The sequence below is a fragment of the Aedes aegypti genome, chromosome 2 (assembly GCF_002204515.2).
Source record: "Aedes aegypti strain LVP_AGWG chromosome 2, AaegL5.0 Primary Assembly, whole genome shotgun sequence".
Lineage (NCBI taxonomy): Eukaryota > Metazoa > Arthropoda > Insecta > Diptera > Culicidae > Aedes > Aedes aegypti.
The window spans coordinates 7,378,086-7,398,577 of NC_035108.1; the positions used below are offsets into that span (position 1 = coordinate 7,378,086).

The 20,492-nt window shown below is 45.4% G+C and overlaps 1 protein-coding gene across 1 annotated transcript in view; it reads right to left on the reverse strand.

Annotated features, from left to right (window-relative positions):
* The window catches only part of LOC5579245, a 253,072-nt gene that overhangs the window by 19,646 nt on the left and 212,934 nt on the right, over positions 1-20,492 (reverse strand). Inside the window, exon 7 of the mRNA XM_021843826.1 lies at positions 15,255-15,506. Coding sequence (XP_021699518.1) covers positions 15,255-15,506 — 252 coding nt within the window. The remainder of the gene's footprint in view (positions 1-15,254; positions 15,507-20,492) is intronic.

Consider the following 20,492-nt stretch of genomic DNA (forward strand, 5'->3'; position numbering starts at 1 on the left):
TGACCGTGACGCTTGCTCCTGCGGGGGCGGGTGAAGCGGTCAAGCAGGATTAATCGTGTTTCGCGCGCAGTGCAGGGGGGGGGGCGAAAAGTGGCGTGATTCGCGGACTTATTTAGTAGTGTGTGATCCTTTGACCGTGCCGCTTGCTCCTGCGGGGGCGGGTGAAGCGGTCAAGCAGGATTAATTGTGTTTCGCGCGCAGAACAGTGGGGGGGAGAAAAGTGGCGTGATTCGCGGACTTATTTAGTAGGGTGTGATCCTTTGACCGTGACGCTTGCTCCTGCGGGGGCGGGTGAAGCGGTCAAGGATTATCGTGTTCGCGCGCAGTCAGGGGGGGGAGAAAAGTGGCGTGATTCGCGGACTTATTTAGTAGTGTGTGATCCTTTGACCGTGCCGCTTGCTCCTGCGGGGGCGGGTGAAGCGGTCAAGCAGGATTAATCGTGTTTCGCGCGCAGTACAGTGGGGGGGAGAAAAGTGGCGTGATTCGCGGACTTATTTAGTAGTGTGTGATCCTTTGACCGTGCCGCTTGCTCCTGCGGGGGCGGGTGAAGCGGTCAAGCAGGATTAATCGTGTTTCGCGCGCAGTGCAGGGGGGGGGGGCGAAAAGTGGCGTGATTCGCGGACTTATTTTGTAGTGTGTGATCCTTTGACCGTGCCGCTTGCTCCTGCGGGGGCGGGTGAAGCGGTCAAGCAGGATTAATCGTGTTTCGCGCGCAGTACAGTGGGGGGGAGAAAAGTGGCGTGATTCGCGGACTTATTTAGTAGTGTGTGATCCTTTGACCGTGCCGCTTGCTCCTGCGGGGGCGGGTGAAGCGGTCAAGCAGGATTAATCGTGTTTCGCGCGCAGTGCAGGGGGGGGGGCGAAAAGTGGCGTGATTCGCGGACTTATTTAGTAGTGTGTGATCCTTTGACCGTGCCGCTTGCTCCTGCGGGGGCGGGTGAAGCGGTCAAGCAGGATTAATCGTGTTTCGCGCGCAGTACAGTGGGGGGGAGAAAAGTGGCGTGATTCGCGGACTTATTTAGTAGTGTGTGATCCTTTGACCGTGACGCTTGCTCCTGCGGGGGCGGGTGAAGCGGTCAAGCAGGATTAATCGTGTTTCGCGCGCAGTGCAGGGGGGGGGAGAAAAGTGGCGTGATTCGCGGACTTATTTAGTAGTGTGTGATCCTTTGACCGTGACGCTTGCTCCTGCGGGGGCGGGTGAAGCGGTCAAGCAGGATTAATCGTGTTTCGCGCGCAGTACAGTGGGGGGGGAGAAAAGTGGCGTGATTCGCGGACTTATTTAGTAGTGTGTGATCCTTTGACCGTGCCGCTTGCTCCTGCGGGGGCGGGTGAAGCGGTCAAGCAGGATTAATCGTGTTTCGCGCGCAGTACAGTGGGGGGGGAGAAAAGTGGCGTGATTCGCGGACTTATTTAGTAGTGTGTGATCCTTTGACCGTGCCGCTTGCTCCTGCGGGGGCGGGTGAAGCGGTCAAGCAGGATTAATCGTGTTTCGCGCGCAGTACAGGGGGGGGGGAGAAAAGTGGCGTGATTCGCGGACTTATTTAGTAGTGTGTGATCCTTTGACCGTGCCGCTTGCTCCTGCGGGGGCGGGTGAAGCGGTCAAGCAGGATTAATCGTGTTTCGCGCGCAGTACAGTGGGGGGGGAGAAAAGTGGCGTGATTCGCGGACTTATTTAGTAGTGTGTGATCCTTTGACCGTGACGCTTGCTCCTGCGGGGGCGGGTGAAGCGGTCAAGCAGGATTAATCGTGTTTCGCGCGCAGTACAGGGGGGGGAGAAAAGTGGCGTGATTCGCGGACTTATTTAGTAGTGTGTGATCCTTTGACCGTGCCGCTTGCTCCTGCGGGGGCGGGTGAAGCGGTCAAGCAGGATTAATCGTGTTTCGCGCGCAGTGCAGGGGGGGGGGAGAAAAGTGGCGTGATTCGCGGACTTATTTAGTAGTGTGTGATCCTTTGACCGTGCCGCTTGCTCCTGCGGGGGCGGGTGAAGCGGTCAAGCAGGATTAATCGTGTTTCGCGCGCAGTACAGTGGGGGGGGAGAAAAGTGGCGTGATTCGCGGACTTATTTAGTAGTGTGTGATCCTTTGACCGTGCCGCTTGCTCCTGCGGGGGCGGGTGAAGCGGTCAAGCAGGATTAATCGTGTTTCGCGCGCAGTACAGTGGGGGGGAGAAAAGTGGCGTGATTCGCGGACTTATTTAGTAGTGTGTGATCCTTTGACCGTGCCGCTTGCTCCTGCGGGGGCGGGTGAAGCGGTCAAGCAGGATTAATCGTGTTTCGCGCGCAGTGCAGGGGGGGGGGAGAAAAGTGGCGTGATTCGCGGACTTATTTAGTAGTGTGTGATCCTTTGACCGTGACGCTTGCTCCTGCGGGGGCGGGTGAAGCGGTCAAGCAGGATTAATCGTGTTTCGCGCGCAGTGCAGGGGGGGGGAGAAAAGTGGCGTGATTCGCGGACTTATTTAGTAGTGTGTGATCCTTTGACCGTGCCGCTTGCTCCTGCGGGGGCGGGTGAAGCGGTCAAGCAGGATTAATCGTGTTTCGCGCGCAGTGCAGGGGGGGGGAGAAAAGTGGCGTGATTCGCGGACTTATTTAGTAGTGTGTGATCCTTTGACCGTGCCGCTTGCTCCTGCGGGGGCGGGTGAAGCGGTCAAGCAGGATTAATCGTGTTTCGCGCGCAGTGCAGGGGGGGGGGAGAAAAGTGGCGTGATTCGCGGACTTATTTAGTAGTGTGTGATCCTTTGACCGTGCCGCTTGCTCCTGCGGGGGCGGGTGAAGCGGTCAAGCAGGATTAATCGTGTTTCGCGCGCAGTACAGTGGGGGGGGAGAAAAGTGGCGTGATTCGCGGACTTATTTAGTAGTGTGTGATCCTTTGACCGTGACGCTTGCTCCTGCGGGGGCGGGTGAAGCGGTCAAGCAGGATTAATCGTGTTTCGCGCGCAGTGCAGGGGGGGGGGGCGAAAAGTGGCGTGATTCGCGGACTTATTTAGTAGTGTGTGATCCTTTGACCGTGCCGCTTGCTCCTGCGGGGGCGGGTGAAGCGGTCAAGCAGGATTAATCGTGTTTCGCGCGCAGTACAGTGGGGGGGAGAAAAGTGGCGTGATTCGCGGACTTATTTAGTAGTGTGTGATCCTTTGACCGTGACGCTTGCTCCTGCGGGGGCGGGTGAAGCGGTCAAGCAGGATTAATCGTGTTTCGCGCGCAGTACAGTGGGGGGGGAGAAAAGTGGCGTGATTCGCGGACTTATTTAGTAGTGTGTGATCCTTTGACCGTGCCGATTGCTCCTGCGGGGGCGGGTGAAGCGGTCAAGCAGGATTAATCGTGTTTCGCGCGCAGTACAGTGGGGGGGAGAAAAGTGGCGTGATTCGCGGACTTATTTAGTAGTGTGTGATCCTTTGACCGTGCCGATTGCTCCTGCGGGGGCGGGTGAAGCGGTCAAGCAGGATTAATTGTGTTTCGCGCGCAGAACAGTGGGGGGGGAGAAAAGTGGCGTGATTCGCGGACTTATTTAGTAGTGTGTGATCCTTTGACCGTGCCGATTGCTCCTGCGGGGGCGGGTGAAGCGGTCAAGCAGGATTAATCGTGTTTCGCGCGCAGTACAGTGGGGGGGGAGAAAAGTGGCGTGATTCGCGGACTTATTTAGTAGGGTGTGATCCTTTGACCGTGACGCTTGCTCCTGCGGGGGCGGGTGAAGCGGTCAAGCAGGATTAATCGTGTTTCGCGCGCAGTGCAGGGGGGGGGGCGAAAAGTGGCGTGATTCGCGGACTTATTTAGTAGTGTGTGATCCTTTGACCGTGCCGCTTGCTCCTGCGGGGGCGGGTGAAGCGGTCAAGCAGGATTAATCGTGTTTCGCGCGCAGTACAGTGGGGGGGGAGAAAAGTGGCGTGATTCGCGGACTTATTTAGTAGTGTGTGATCCTTTGACCGTGCCGATTGCTCCTGCGGGGGCGGGTGAAGCGGTCAAGCAGGATTAATCGTGTTTCGCGCGCAGTACAGTGGGGGGGGAGAAAAGTGGCGTGATTCGCGGACTTATTTAGTAGGGTGTGATCCTTTGACCGTGACGCTTGCTCCTGCGGGGGCGGGTGAAGCGGTCAAGCAGGATTAATCGTGTTTCGCGCGCAGTGCAGGGGGGGGGGAGAAAAGTGGCGTGATTCGCGGACTTATTTAGTAGTGTGGCCTTATCCACAGAGTCAGAGACGTCACGAACTTTTAAACGAATTTATTCGGGTAACGTTAAAGTTTCCTATAAACAAACTACATGATTAGATATGTTGTTCTGGTACAATTTCAGATAGACTTACGTTTTATGCATTGAGCACTCAAATTATTGTCTCGCTACTCAGTTTAAACTGAATCTCGGGTAGGGCGAATATGACCTGACTGAATAGTTATTTTTAGAATTTACAAGGGTATTATTATTGTAGTTTTACCTTAATGATAGTTATGTCAGTAAACGCAGTGACGAAGCAAATTCATGGGGTAACCTCATAAATGGGGAACCTGAGAACAATCGGCATATACTGTACGAATTCATTATAATTTCATAATTTGTTCTCACCTGAGAGTTCAATTAGCTTAATAGCAAAGTATAAGGATTCTTAGTAAAATATTAGCAATTACAGCCGAAAATATTGGAAAAAGAGTTAACTATTTCAACCTCGCGCTACAAACTCCTATCTTTTTCCGCCTCCCTTTGTGTTGATGCCATACATGTCATTCAATCCGTTGTCATCGCTGTCACTCTGATCTAATGCGCAAGGTGCTGGATAGCAGGTGCGGCACTACCAGAGGGGTGTTCGCAACAGTCCCCCCCAGCAGGTGGACCCTGGTCCAGCATGCTTCTGTTTCCTGCGATGTCCAGTACCGCCAATTTTACCACCGGTCGTTCATATATTCCGGAAATGGTTTGGACAGTCGCTGAGCGCACTTGACCATCCTTCGAAGTTTTGATAGCTATTACTCTGCCCTTGGGCCAACAGTTTCTCGGAAGGGTTGAATCCACTTTAATCACGACATCTCCCAAAACAATCGATTTTGTAGGGCTGTACCATTTAGTTCTGCGAGTAATTTCTGGAGCGTATTCATTGACCCATCGTTTCCAGAAATAGTTTGCGAGAATGTCTGAAGTTTGCCAAGAATGTTTCACAGCTTTAGCACTATCGCAATAGGGTACAAGGGGTTTTGAACCATTCGAAGAACCGACCAAGAAATGGTTTGGTGTTAAGGCCGGTGACGACTCGTCATCGATAGGGACGTGTGTGAGAGGTCTGCTGTTGACAATATTCTCAATTTTGATCATTGAGTTCCTTAAAACTTCGTCGGTGGGCGAATGGCTGAGTTTCAGTTCCGTCAGAATCCGCTTGACAGTCTGTATCAATCGCTCCCAAGCGCCTCCCATATGTGGTGACGCGGGAGGATTGAATCTCCAAGTTGTAGTTGGTGTTGTGAATTCTGTCGCCAACTGATGGCTATCGATGAGAGCTTGCGCTTCCTTCAGCTCCTTGGATGCTCCCACAAAATTGGTTCCGCGATCACTTATTATTTCTATTGGAGTTCCCCGTCTACCAAAGCAGTTATGCAGAGCCATTATGCATGAATCAGTCGATAGAGAATTAGCTATTTCAATATGTATAGCTCTAGTCGTCAAACAGGTCACCAGGACTCCCCAACGTTTCTCAGGGCGTCTCCGAACTGTGACTTGATAAGGCCCAAAGTAATCGACGCCGATGTAAGAAAATGGGCGCACGTACGCCGCCAATCTCTCCTGGGGTAGGTTAGCCATCATTGGAGGTTCCGGTCTTGCTCGGCGAATTTTACAACGTTGACAATCTCTGCGAATTCTATTACACTCAACACGCACCTTTGGTATGTAAAATCTTTTACGTGCTTCGTTAACGAACGTCTCGTTACATTGATGGTGGTATTTTTCGTGGATATCTTGGAGCACTAACTTAGTTAGTGGATGGCTTCGTGGTAAAACAATTGGAAACTGTGTATTTTCACCAGCGAAGTCACACACATCGATACGACTGTGTATGCGCATCAAGCCGGTCGAGTCGAGAGCTGGGCCTAATTTGTAGAGAGGGCTTGTCTTAGGTAGGATTGGCGTTCTTGATTCCTCGTGACGCGACAACGTTGTCATCTCGTTACCATAACATTCCCATTGAGCACGCTTGAAGAGGAAAATTTGAGCCGATAATAACTCTTCGCTAGTGAATGGGCCTAGAAGAAGTTGTTCGCCTTTCATTTTACGCCTAACATTAGCAGGAAAACGCAGAACTGAAGCAGAAATCCGTTGTATTCGTCTCCAACTCGAGTAAACTTCAGGTCGCAGTATATTATTGCCTCCATACATGCAGTGGTGCATTAACCTTGGTCGCAATTCCTCTTTAGTTTCTCGGTTTACACACGTTGTCGGCCATTCTTCAATCGGTCTTGATAAGAAAGGCGGTCCAGAAAACCATCGAGAGTTTACGTCGAAATTTGGGTGGTTCTTCCACTTTGTGCCCTCGTCGGCAACGTTGGATTTACCTGGCAGCCATTTCCATTCCGACACATCTGTTGCTTCCAATATTTCCCCGACGCGAAAGGCAACAAATTGAGAATATTTTCGGTGGTCGGATTTGAGCCAACACATTACGTCACGTGCGTCTGTCCAAAAATAGCGACGTGTGATTTTTATGGAGTGACCCTCTTCGATGCTTTTTGCTAACCTGGTACCAATAACCGCAGCCTGAAGCTCAAGACGTGGAATTGACACAAATTTTATTGGCGCAACTCGACTTTTAGAACCTACCAATGAGCATGAGATATGTTCTCCTTCAGTGAACCGGAAATAGCAAACGGCAGCATACCCAAGTTCGCTGGCATCGACGAACGTATGGAGTTCTACGGTTCTTTCGAATCCTCGTGAAGGTGACAGGTGGTAACATCGAGGGATTCGAACAGATTCGGCCGTAGGGAGAAGATCGAGCCAGTGGTTCCATTTTTCCAATTGTTGCCTGCCAATTTCGTCGTCCCATGAAATACCCACTCGCCAAATTTCTTGGAAGAGCAGCTTCAAATGTATCATGTAGTTGGACAACAGGCCAAGGGGATCGTAGACCGACATTAAAACGCGCAGAATATCACGTTTCGTTGGGTGTTTCTGACCAGTAAGCAATTTCTGATTCCGTTCGGTTGATAACTTGTAGCGGAATGTATCTGTTTTTGTGTCCCACCACATACCAAGGACTTTTTCCAAAACCGTGTCCTTGTTCACATCCAGGCTTTTCTCTGTTGTGGGGGTATCCCCTAAAGCATTTACAACGACTGTTGAGTTCGAAATCCAATTTCTCATCGTGAAACCTCCCTGCTGATGTATGTGACGCACATCCTTCGCTAGCTTTATAGCCTCTTCCTCCGTATCAACGCTCGCTAGCATGTCGTCGACATAGTGGCCCTTCTCAATAACTTCTACGGCTTCTGGAAATTCAGATTGAAACCGATTCGCGTTTTGTTTAACTACGTACTGGGCGCAGCTAGGCGAACATTTAGCACCGAAGGTCATTACCGTTACTATGTACTCACCGATCGTGCCATTTCGATCACACCATAAAATACGCTGGCACTGCTGATCATCTTCATTCATTTGAATGCGGAGAAACATTTCCGCGATGTCGCCGGAAACAGCTATACGTTTCTCCCGGAATCGATACAATACAAACGGTAGAGCTGTCAGCTGATCTGGCCCCTTCATCAGGACAGCGTTGAGAGAGGTCCCTGCCACGACAGCCGCCGCATCCCATACAATTCGAACTTTGTTGGGTTTGTTCGGGTTGTACACGGGGAACATTGGTAAATACCATATACGGTTGCTTTGTTTCCGCTGCTCTTCCGAAGACATTTTACGAACGTATCCTTTCATGATGTACTCGTCCATCTTATTCATCAACGTTAAAGCTAAATCGGGGTCGCGCTGCATTCTTTTCATTAGACATGCATGCCGTCGAAGTGCCATGGGCTTGCTGTCAGGGAGTCGGACGTCGTCGTACTTCCACAATAATCCGGTACAGTACCTTCCATTATCAAACTTTGTCACAGAACGCATCATATTCATAGCACGTTCGTCCTCGGTTGAGAGAAGCAGTCTCTCTGGCTTTGAAATGCCCACGCTTTCCAGAGCAAAATAGTTTTTTACATCAGAGTTGAGCTCTATGTCTGTTTCCATCAGGTGATGGCAAACGTGGAAGCTATGTGGAATCGTTGTCGAGCTGGAGTGTCCACCTGTAGAACACGTCCCAAACACCATCCATCCCAATCTCGTTTTGGCTGCAATGGGCTCATTTTCTCCTCCTTCCCGACTTTCCAAGGGATGCGCTAGTCTAACGTTGTTCATCCCAATCAGTATTCGCGGTTGAACCTCTGAATACGAGTCCACCGGTACACCTTGAAGATATTTATGCTTCTTTGAAAGATCTTTGAACCGGAGGGACTGATACGGTAATTTCAATTGCTTCACAGTAAAGACTTCGGCAAGTCTATGTAGGTTTGATTCATCGCATGACCCAGAAATATCCACAGCAACAATTTTGGCTGAATCTTCATATTTACAGGTATCACCAGTCCAACGAAGACATAATGGATAGCTATGTCCTTCCAATCGCAGCTCGGAAGCCAAGTTTTCCTCCAATAAGGTGACCGAAGATCCAAGATCCAGAAAGGCGTAGGTCCGTATTTTCATCCCTTGGTTATGCAGAGTAACGGGGACATACTGGAACAAAACGGGTTTACTATCTGCTTGATGAGTGTTGCAGTTGTGTCCAGTGTCGTTATGACTGGTCCGATTACACCCGCTATCATGATGATTCCCAGCTGCTATCGCGCCAGAGGTCATTGGTCGATTATCTTTTGCATCGTTATGCAGCAACCTGTGGTGTTTGAAGGTGCATCCATTTTTACCACATGTCCTGGTCGATTTACATGGTCCTGAGTGCTTCGCAAGACAACTTCGGCAAAGCTTGAATTCGCGGAGTAGGTTCCATCGCGACGGATGATCCAAGATCAAGAACTGTTTGCAATCTCCTACACTTTCGCAACCTCCTTGACAAATTATGCACCCACTCGAATTTGCTCCATATGCACATGATTTTGGGCTAGGCTCACTGTGAGCGTTCAGGAACCCGTCGTCTCTTCGTAGGCGTCGTGGTTTTTCCGGCTCATTCTGGATTTGCGGTATAGTTACGGTACTTGCCGCTTCAGCGAGCGTGTACAGCCACGAGCTAAATTCCGTGAGAGTTACACGAAACAATCCTTGTCGATGGGTCGCCCAATTCAATCGTATCATGGGTGGCAGTCTATCTACAAGACTTTGCAGGAGAGAAATATTGCACAGATGTTCATCCAGGTTACAGTTTTGAACCGTTGCTACCATGTTTCTAACGGCAATGGCGAAGTCGATCAATGTGTTCAACTTGTCGGGTTTTGGAGCTGGTAATGATTGAATCTTCTGTATAAGCGAGTGTACTATTATCTCCGGTCGGCCAAAGAGCATTTTCAATGTTGCTAATACGCTGTCAATGTTTCCTGGATGGAGCAACTGAGAACGCACCGCTTCAAGTGCTTTTCCTTTTAGGCATTTCTGCAAACGCATCATGTTCTCTTCCGCTGTGTATCCACACATTCGCGTTGTGCCCTCGAAGGTACCGAAAAACAAGGGCCATTGTTCCGGATCACCGTTATACTCCGGAAGGTCCTTGGACACGGCCTGGCGAGCAGCGATTTGGCTTCTGTTAAGCATTGTTGAGTCGTTTCCAAATCCAGTAGTTTGTAGTGGGTTGGCATTAAGCAATTCTTGATTCACTCTATTTTGCACCGGTGGAGAATGTGACTGGAAACAAATGCCGCCACGTGACGGTCTGTTGAAGCTCTGAGAATTCATCACCGGGGAAGAATGAGATTGCGGATTGGGTAGAACGGGAGCAGGTGGTAAGCCGACAGTTGCCATCCGTGGTTGATGAGCCGAAAATAGATGACACTGCGCTGCTGCGCTCGCCGTACCGCTATAATATGCCGCACGTGGAGGGTTGCTGGTCGTCGAATCGGAGACGCGATCTAATAGTAATTGGTATCTCTCAAAGAGGTGCTTCATTTCTAGTGCCTGTTCTTCTTCTAAGAACCGCAGCCGGAGTTCATTCGGCAATCGGGAAACAAAGTTCTGCCGAGCTAACGACACAGGAGAATCAGGTGTAGGCTGTACTGAATGTGATGATGGAGGGGGCACAGCGTACGGCGGGAGTGTTGAGGGTGCAGTTGTCGTTAACGGGTCAATCAATGGAATTGACATAAAACTGGTGTAGGTGCGCGTGGGATCACATGTAATACTCGATGAAGACGCTTGCAAAAAACGTTGGTTCGTCGATGGATTATTAGGCGGCACTGAGCAGGCTATATTTACGATTCCAGCTGTGTTATGAGACACCGAAGTTACCTCTGGCAGCATTTCTGCACTTGCAGATGGCACGATATGGCTTATTGACGTAACAGTGGACGTAGTGATCGCTGGAGCAGAGATTCTGGCACCTTGGCATCTCTGGCAGCTCCAGTCATAATCAGCGATAGCGTCGGTTACGCCCACACAAGCAAAGTGATACCACCTTTGACATTCATCGCAGCTAACCATTTGGCTGGTGTCCGGTTGTCCACACAGAAGGCAGCTCTGCTCCAAACTGTGTTCGTCGTGATCTTGACACGAACGCGACATTATTCCCAGATCCACTTCATCCGAGAAAACGAAACTTTAAATTGTGGCCTTATCCACAGAGTCAGAGACGTCACGAACTTTTAAACGAATTTATTCGGGTAACGTTAAAGTTTCCTATAAACAAACTACATGATTAGATATGTTGTTCTGGTACAATTTCAGATAGACTTACGTTTTATGCATTGAGCACTCAAATTATTGTCTCGCTACTCAGTTTAAACTGAATCTCGGGTAGGGCGAATATGACCTGACTGAATAGTTATTTTTAGAATTTACAAGGGTATTATTATTGTAGTTTTACCTTAATGATAGTTATGTCAGTAAACGCAGTGACGAAGCAAATTCATGGGATAACCTCATAAATGGGGAACCTGAGAACAATCGGCATATACTGTACGAATTCATTATAATTTCATAATTTGTTCTCACCTGAGAGTTCAATTAGCTTAATAGCAAAGTATAAGGATTCTTAGTAAAATATTAGCAATTACAGCCGAAAATATTGGAAAAAGAGTTAACTATTTCAACCTCGCGCTACAAACTCCTATCTTTTTCCGCCTCCCTTTGTGTTGATGCCATACATGTCATTCAATCCGTTGTCATCGCTGTCACTCTGATCTAATGCGCAAGGTGCTGGATAGCAGGTGCGGCACTACCAGAGGGGTGTTCGCAACAAGTAGGGTGTGATCCTTTGACCGTGACGCTTGCTCCTGCGGGGGCGGGTGAAGCGGTCAAGCAGGATTAATCGTGTTTCGCGCGCAGTGCAGGGGGGGGGGGGCGAAAAGTGGCGTGATTCGCGGACTTATTTTGTAGTGTGTTATCCTTTGACCGTGCCGCTTGCTCCTGCGGGGGCGGGTGAAGCGGTCAAGCAGGATTAATCGTGTTTCGCGCGCAGTACAGTGGGGGGGAGAAAAGTGGCGTGATTCGCGGACTTATTTTGTAGTGTGTGATCCTTTGACCGTGCCGATTGCTCCTGCGGGGGCGGGTGAAGCGGTCAAGCAGGATTAATCGTGTTTCGCGCGCAGTGCAGGGGGGGGGGGAGAAAAGTGGCGTGATTCGCGGACTTATTTAGTAGTGTGTGATCCTTTGACCGTGACGCTTGCTCCTGCGGGGGCGGGTGAAGCGGTCAAGCAGGATTAATCGTGTTTCGCGCGCAGTGCAGGGGGGGGGGAGAAAAGTGGCGTGATTCGCGGACTTATTTAGTAGGGTGTGATCCTTTGACCGTGACGCTTGCTCCTGCGGGGGCGGGTGAAGCGGTCAAGCAGGATTAATTGTGTTTCGCGCGCAGAACAGTGGGGGGGAGAAAAGTGGCGTGATTCGCGGACTTATTTAGTAGTGTGTGATCCTTTGACCGTGCCGATTGCTCCTGCGGGGGCGGGTGAAGCGGTCAAGCAGGATTAATCGTGTTTCGCGCGCAGTGCAGTGTAAAAGTGCGTTGTATTTTGCGTTAAGCACAGTGCTGCGACGGAAGAAACAGCATTACATCCTGGTAAAATCATTCTTTATTATTATTTACCTACCTATTTCCATATGAAACTAAATACGTGCCAGGGTCGAACATTTAATGTTCGATTCGGGAAGTGTAAAAATAGTTCAGATATCCATTTGATATCTGGGTGTTTTTATGCGGGGCTTACTGTATATGAAAATGACCTCAGAATGTGTGTGTATTTACTGCCATTCTTGAAATGGGTCGTTGGAATTTCAGTAGAGCTATCACCTTTCATCTCCTGGGCTAAAATTGTCTGCAGATATAAAGATATCGAAGGGTATCAATAAATACATGCATACAATTTTCTTCCATTAAAGCACTGCCGGTCAGTGGGAGGTGGATTGTACACACACACACACACACACACACACATACACACACACACACACACACACACACACACACACATACACACACATCTCTACCATTTTTCAACCGATTTTAATAGTTTAAAGCTTTTATGAGCGCAAATAATGACGCGTATGATTGGTTTGAGATTTCACAGATTTAAGTAAGTTCAGGTGAACCCAAACTTTTGCACTATACACCATACTGAGGGGTGAACCCAAACTTTTGCACGATGACTTGAATGACTGTTTCATTGGTTTTGAATACTTTTCAGATTTTTCCGCAAAAATTTAATGAGAGTTCTTCAAAGAATATAAGATTATGATTCTAAATACACCTTATTTTAAAATTTTGGTCGATCCAATGCTGAGGAAATTAATGATGTTTTTCAGTGCGTGTTTTGAAATATGTCACAACTTCAAGTACAAATTTAGTATACAAAGATCAAAGAATGTTTTTGGAAAAATACATATGAAGTAAGAATAATTCTTTGCCTTTCGAATGCGGCGTAAAGAATTTGAATTGGACGTGTAATCACAGAGATGTGGACTGAACACTTTTACATGTTTTTTAGGGGCTGAACCCAAACTTATGCACGGGAGTGTACGTACGTGCTATGCTGCTCACTATAGACAGTATATGGCAGAGGTTTGCCTTGGTTAGAAAGTTACCAATGCGTGCCATTGAGATCTAAGATTGGAAGCGAAGGAAAAGGTTGCTCGTCCTTTTCTAGTCTTATTGAGCTGCTCGAGAATGTTTAGCATTTCGATCACTTCCTCTTTACTTCGAGTGTTGGGCACTTTGCGAATCTTTTCTTAAAACCGCAGACCATCAAATAAGTTGCGCGCAGATCGATTATGCGCCGAGTTGTGGGTCGGTCAAAACGATTTCAATCACTTGAACACAAGAAAGTACGAACAATTCTATTCCGTATGTTGTATATCGATAAAACAATTATGATCGCTCTCCAGTTTAGGACTCGAACCCTAAAAGTGATTCACTGCCTCGGCGAGATATTTTGACAATTTTTTATTTACTTTTTGGCTGGCGCACAACTCCGCGCATGGGGCACCGGCGCGCAACTTGTTGGACAGTCTGCGGATTTAAGTAAAGATTCGCAATAGCGACAGTTTTAAACTGAAAGAAAAGATATGCTTGGATGTGAAACATATTTGAAAAATGCTTTAAGAAGAAGCTAAATCGAATCCAAACTTGAAATTTTTGATCGATTGATTGATTGAAACGCTTACAATTTGATCGATTGTCATTACCTGCGAGTGAGCAATCGATCAAGTTGTCAACTTGAACGGATACCTAGTTCTCTAGATTTGTGCAGTTGAATTGAAGTGTCATACTAATATTCTTTAGTTTTGCATTCGTTTTGCTTAACCGATTAAGAGAAATTATGATATTTCCTATCTATCAAAGTTACCCGCATTATCAAAGATACCCCGTTTTACGGTAATATAAAAAATTGTACGTTTCATATTTTTCTACGATCAACCTACCACAGAAGAAGAGCTTGATGGTTTTAAAATAATTTCAAACCTGTTTTTTCCGTTAATTACACGGAAAATAAAAAAAATACAGAAAAAAAATTTAAAATTAATATTTTAAAAGTAGAGTAAATATTTGAATTTTTATTATTGCCAAAAATTAGTAACCAGAAGAGGCTTCAAGAAAAATGTAAAAGGATAGGGATGTTCAAAAGTAAAACTTAAAAGTAAAAATAAAAAACAATATTCATAGATTTGCGTATATAAATAAATCGATGCCCAAAACGTGTTTAGAAGGATTTTAGATAACGCTAAATGATATTTAGATCGAAAATAAAAATTTGAGTATAAGAGGGGTTACTTTATGCTCTGGTTATTTGGGACATGACTAATTTTCATAGATACGAATGTTTCAACAAGGCTACATAATAAGCCTCGATTTTCCATTGACACTCCAGAATATCATGTGAATATATTTCATTGCCTCATTCAATATCTATTGAGCCCATCCGTGACTTTGAAGTTATTTACTACAAACATACATTGGTACAAATACCCTAAAGTCCCCGATTGTCAAAGCGGATGGTCTGTTTTCAATTTCGCAACCCGCAAAGCGACGGAACGTTTTCCATCAATCTCAGCTTGCATATGTACTGTCGATTCGGTGGTGCTGATTTGATGAAAGGCAGGATTTTCCATCGCCCCTCTCCACCCAGAGAATCTCTTTTCACGTTCCACGATGAATGGCGAAACTTTTTCCTCCATTGCCATTCGCCGTTGGGTAGACTTTTCCAACGCATGAAATGCACTGTGCAGTATAGTTGTTTTGCGCACTAAATATATATAAATGTATGGCCAAATAGAGCAGAAGCGAAGCATCAAGCGGCAGCCAGCGAGATATGTTTGCATAACAAAAGCATCAACGGCGGAAGAATGTTTGAGGATGAATAATTTATGACTTTGAAATGTAGTTTCGATGCAGATTTTCCGCCGGGGCTCGGCTCTCAATCGGTGTCGATGTTCCGGTAAGCAAGTCAACAAGCGTTCTGCTCCTTGTTTGAGTGGAACTTGTAAAACTGAGCTGAATATTCATTCGTGAAGAATTAGTTTCGAAAGAGCAGTGGCAGTAAAAGAATGCCAAATTGAGTTGCACGTAAACGGGTTGCAGCCTAGAATCCTATCATACCTTGGCAAGTTTTCCAATCGTCCCCGAGGGAAAACCCCTTCGGACACAGGCAATACGTCCTGCCCATCGTACTGAGGCACTGATGGGAGCAGCCGGCCTTTGGACATTCGCCGGCGTCTTCACAGCCGTGGCCATCTGCCGAAAGACGAGTTCCCGGAAGTCCTTCGCAAGTGCAATTGTAGGAGGCCCACAGATTGATGCACGTGTCCTGGCAGGGGCCGTGACCATTCCGCAGCAGGCACTCGTTGATGTCTGAATGAATAATGATTGAGAAGAGGAGTCGAGCCGAAATGAATGTTTGATTATTGGAAAAGTTAGTGGAAGTGCCGCGGTTAATCACAAAACGAAAAGTACACGTTGTATTCTTGAGGCACGATATTTGTTATGCATGCCATTAGGTATTAGAGGTTTGCATTTAGAAGCAGAATTAGACAAAGACATACATGAAAATTAAGGTATTCCTACAAATGACAGCCCGACTAGAAACATTGAAGATTTGTGAACACAACCGGTAGGTAGGTATGTGTAATCGAGCATTTGAACTTGCATCGATAGGGCATAGAATTACGAAAAAGGGATTTAAAGTTGAATTTCTTAACATAAACAAAATACAATTTATAACAACCGATAATAATTTACTAATACATCTTCAGTCTATTTGTTCGCACCTCAACGGACCGTTCCGGTGGCAAAATTGCTCCACTGTCTCCTATGGACCAATGGACGAGTTCATTATTTGACGTTTGAGCGGTGCTGTGTTATTTATGTGACCATGGAGACCAGTGAATTCGGCACCGCTCAAACGTCAAATTAGTGAACTCGTGCATCGGTTCATATCAAAATGCTTGTAGAGGAACGTCAAATGCGGGAGCAACATCATCACCAGCAGCAGTGCGCGTTCACTTACTGACAGAGCTGCCATTTATACAGATTTATCTGTATAATACAGATTTTTTTATTCTGGTCCGGATACAATTTGTATGAAACACAGATTTTCTATCAACAATTTGTGTACGGACACAGATTTTTTGTTTGAAACACAGATTTTCTAACCTGGTGGATACATATATTCTATCAAATTTTCTGGCAGCTCTGCTCACTGATGTCAACAATTACTCATGAGCAGTCTTCCCAAACGAACACCGAACACGTTGGTTCAGGCGGTTTCGGTACTCTCCTTGTACTCTGTTTTCGTGTGCAAACCGAAACGCTCGAAACTGAACCTAAACCCAAACATGTGTAAAGTGAACATCGGTGCAAACGCCGGTTCGAAAACCGGTCCAAATCTTCGGTTGCATTCGAGCTTCAGAACGATGACACAAACGGAGAGACAGAAAATTGTTGATATCCACGCTTATCAATTTCTACTTATCGTGTCTTGTTGTTTGATATAGTAAAATCCTTGGTTTTTTCATAAAGTTACCACTGAATGTTACTCAAAGTATTAATCTCAATTGATCTGCTTAAATTAAACATTTGTTCAAGTCTCAAGGGTCTTGCGATTTGAACCAAGAAGTTCCATATATGATCGTAGAAATTTATCTGCGTGGATTTCAACCGTTCTCTGTCTGCCTACTTTGTGCCATTATTTGAACCCAAGTTTGAACCGAAGTACACGTGTACCGGGTTCGCTTTGATACACTGGTACAGAGAAAAAGCGCGGTTCTGGTTCAACACAAGTTGCAATGTTCAAACCAAAGTTGCACATCGGTTCGGTTCATGGGAAGACTGCTCATGAGTGACACGCGTGCACGCATCCGCCGTCAATTGGAGCTCAACGTAATAGTATCATCTGACCCGGCTTACGGTCAAGTGTGAAAGTGATGTTTTAAAGTGAAAGTTTAAATAGTAAAGTGAGCTGACTAAAGCTCTGTAAGTGAAAAGTTAATAAATTGTGAAGTGGAAATGTTAGTTCCACCCGTGTTTCTTTCACCCAAGAAAGAAAATCCCAATTGAGGTACTGCGGCGTCAGATAAAGTAGAGCCCTTTCTCACTGGTCAACGAGGCGACCAGACGAGGAAACCCCAGCCGATCAATGAGTCGATCGGTATCAATGGTAACATGCTTGCCACCGGCGAGAATACCAAATAGTGTGGAATCTCTGCCACAACCGAGCGTGCGAGATTCTTGCCGATCTTCGAGTGGATCAGAACCGTCGAAGCCTTCTACTGGTCAACGAGGCACACTGTAGAAGCACACACACTCAATCTGTTCGGTAAAAATAACTGGGTTTTGGAACTACCGAAAAAGTCAGTAACAGGCTTCCGAATTCTCACTCACTCTCACGATAATGGATTTATCCCTCACAGCAATTTTCAGCGATCAGCTGCCTTGCGATTTTATCCATCCACAAAACAAAGCGAAAATAGATAATTTCACATTTCCGCAGCTGTGAGAAGTTTGTTTTCTCTTTCTCCGATCCATGGAGAATTTTTCCTGTATCCATCGCCACGAGCAGCAATTGCTTTTATGCACCAAATTAACCACTCTTTTCGTCAAGATGGTGTGGTAGCATGGTTAGCGTGCACGCATCGCGGTTGTTTTTAGCAATGTTCTAGGTTCGAATCCCGTCGCCGGCACTAGTTTTTGTTTATCCACATAGTGATAATTCTCCGGAGCAGTTGGTGAGCGAAAATATGATGAAGTGAAAAACAAATTATCCACAGAGTGGAGTGATTTTCGGTTATCCTCCATCGTAGCTCCAGGGAAAATTAGTGTGAGCGATAAAAGATGTTCACGCGAGGAAGCGAAAAAAGCATTATCCTTACGTGCGAAAAATCGTGGATTTCGCATCATTGATACGAAAATTCAGAACCCTGAGTCAGTAAACTAAAAAAAAATGTCAGAAATCGAAAAACAGAGATTTTTTACTGAAATTTTGCAGAGAGCTTTCTTTTTATATCATATATCGATAAAAAATAAAACATGGTGAAATTTGCTTTTCAATTACGCGTGGCGACAATTTTCATTTTACTGACTTTTTCGGTAGTTCCAAAACCCAGTAAAATTTTACCGACCCCAGTAATTTAATCTAAGTGTGCAGATAGCAGACGTTTAGGTCCGATTGTCAAACTGTGTAAGTGTAAGACAATCTACGATCATTCTAAATGGCAACACAAATAGCAACATCGTGGTGGCGCTGTTATCGCTCAATTCCCATAACGATGTCAGTGATGATATGAAAAATTTCAACATACTGATACTCACCACTATTTGACGCAATATGCTGTGTGGTGGCGTTAGTGATTTCAACGTGTTTTATTTTGAATATTTACACAGTTTCTCAGAAGATTTTTGCTCTAGCATAAAAATCTGTTTTCTGTGGTAGAAGCATCCGTGCTCCCTGGCCAACGAGGTGACCAGTCCAGAATTTCCCGCGATCAATGAGTCGATAGGTAGTATCGCAGTTCTTTACTGGTCGGTTTGCGCAGCGATCGGTTACAGCGAAGCCTTCTGATGACCAACGAGGGAATCAGTAGAAGCAGGGCTCATTTCCCTGGATAAAATCGGTGTGCAGATAACAGATCTTAAAATGAATTCATACAGAAATTTTTCTAAGAATTTTCTAAGGAATCCATCAAAAGATAACTCCATATATTCGCCTGGAACACCTTCTTGGAATTCTTTTTATCTTCCACTAGGGTAGGTGTACCAGTTATGGACATAATGGTTCCCAATTTCGCCATACCTGATAATTTGATTATCTTCAAAATTTTAATCATTCTGTGTATTTGAGTAGTTTATTATCATACACTCCCGTGCAAAAGTTTGGGTTCACCCCCTCAAAAACATACAAAAGTGTTCTGTCCATATCTCTGTGATTACACGTCCAATTGAAACTCTTTTAGCCGCATTCGAAAGGCAAAGAGTTATTCTTACTTCGTATGTATTTTTCCAAAAAACATTATTTGAACTTTGTATACTAAATTTTTACTTAAAGTTGTGACATTTTTCAAAAAACGCACTGAAAAATCATATTTAATTTCCTCAGGATTGGGTCGACCAAAATTTTAAATCAAAGTGTCATTAGAATCGTAATCTTATATTCTTTAAAGAGACCCCACGAAATTTTGGCGGAAAAATCTGAAAAGTATTCAAAATTAATGAAACAGTCAGTCAAGTCATCGTGCAAAAGTTTGGGTTCACCCCTCAGTATGATGCAAATCGTGCAAAAGTTTGGGTTCACCTGAGCCGCACGCATATCATTTTTGTCAATATCTCTGCCATATTTCAACCGATTTTAATAGTTCAAAGCTTTATTGAGCGCAAATAATGGCGTGTACATGATTGGTTTGAGATTTCACAGATTTAAGTCAGTTTAGGTGAACCCAAACTTTTGCACGATACACCATACTGAGGGGTGAACCCAAACTTTTGCACGATGACTTGACTGACTGTTTCATTAATTTTGAATACTTTTCAGATTTTTCCGCCAAAATTTCGTAGCGTTTCTTCAATGAATATAAGTTTACGATTCTAATGACATTTTGATTGAAAATTTTGGTCGACCCAATCCTGAGGAAATTAAACATGATTTTTCAGTGTGTTTTTTGAAAAATGTCACAACTTTAAGTAAAAATTTAGTATACAAAGTTCAAAGAATGTTTTTGGAAAAATACATACGAAGTAAGAATAACTCTTTGCCTTTCGAATGCGACTTAGAGATTTTCAATTGGACGTGTAATCACAGAGATATGGACAGAACACTTTTGCATGTTTTTTAGGGGGTGAACCCAAACTTATGCACGGGAGTGTATATATCTTGATGTTAGAACATTTAAAATATTTCAAAATGTGAAAATTTTCGAGAAAACATATATGTCCAAATAGGGAATCACTATAGCCATAACTGGTACATTTTCCCTATATGTTTTTCTTCTAATTGTTCAATCAATATTCTAGCAAACTGTTTCAGTAAGGACTGTTCATTTTATAAAGTGGACACCTTGTTTATGCTATATCTTTTTTATTTATTGATGAAATCGTAAACGGTTTTCTGTGTATAGTTCAACTATTATTCTACAATGTTATGAAAATACAGAAACTTACAAAATGCTTTCGGTTGAAGAACTAAATAGTTTTTGCAAAAACTCCTAATAAAAACTGTTCGTCAAGTTTAAGCATTATTTTTCGCATGAAAAAAATCATAAATTTAATGAACAAATTGTATGTTGGTATCCTTTACTATTCAACTAAAGGTAGAGCTTTTAAAAACATCAATAATATTCCATCAGTTCC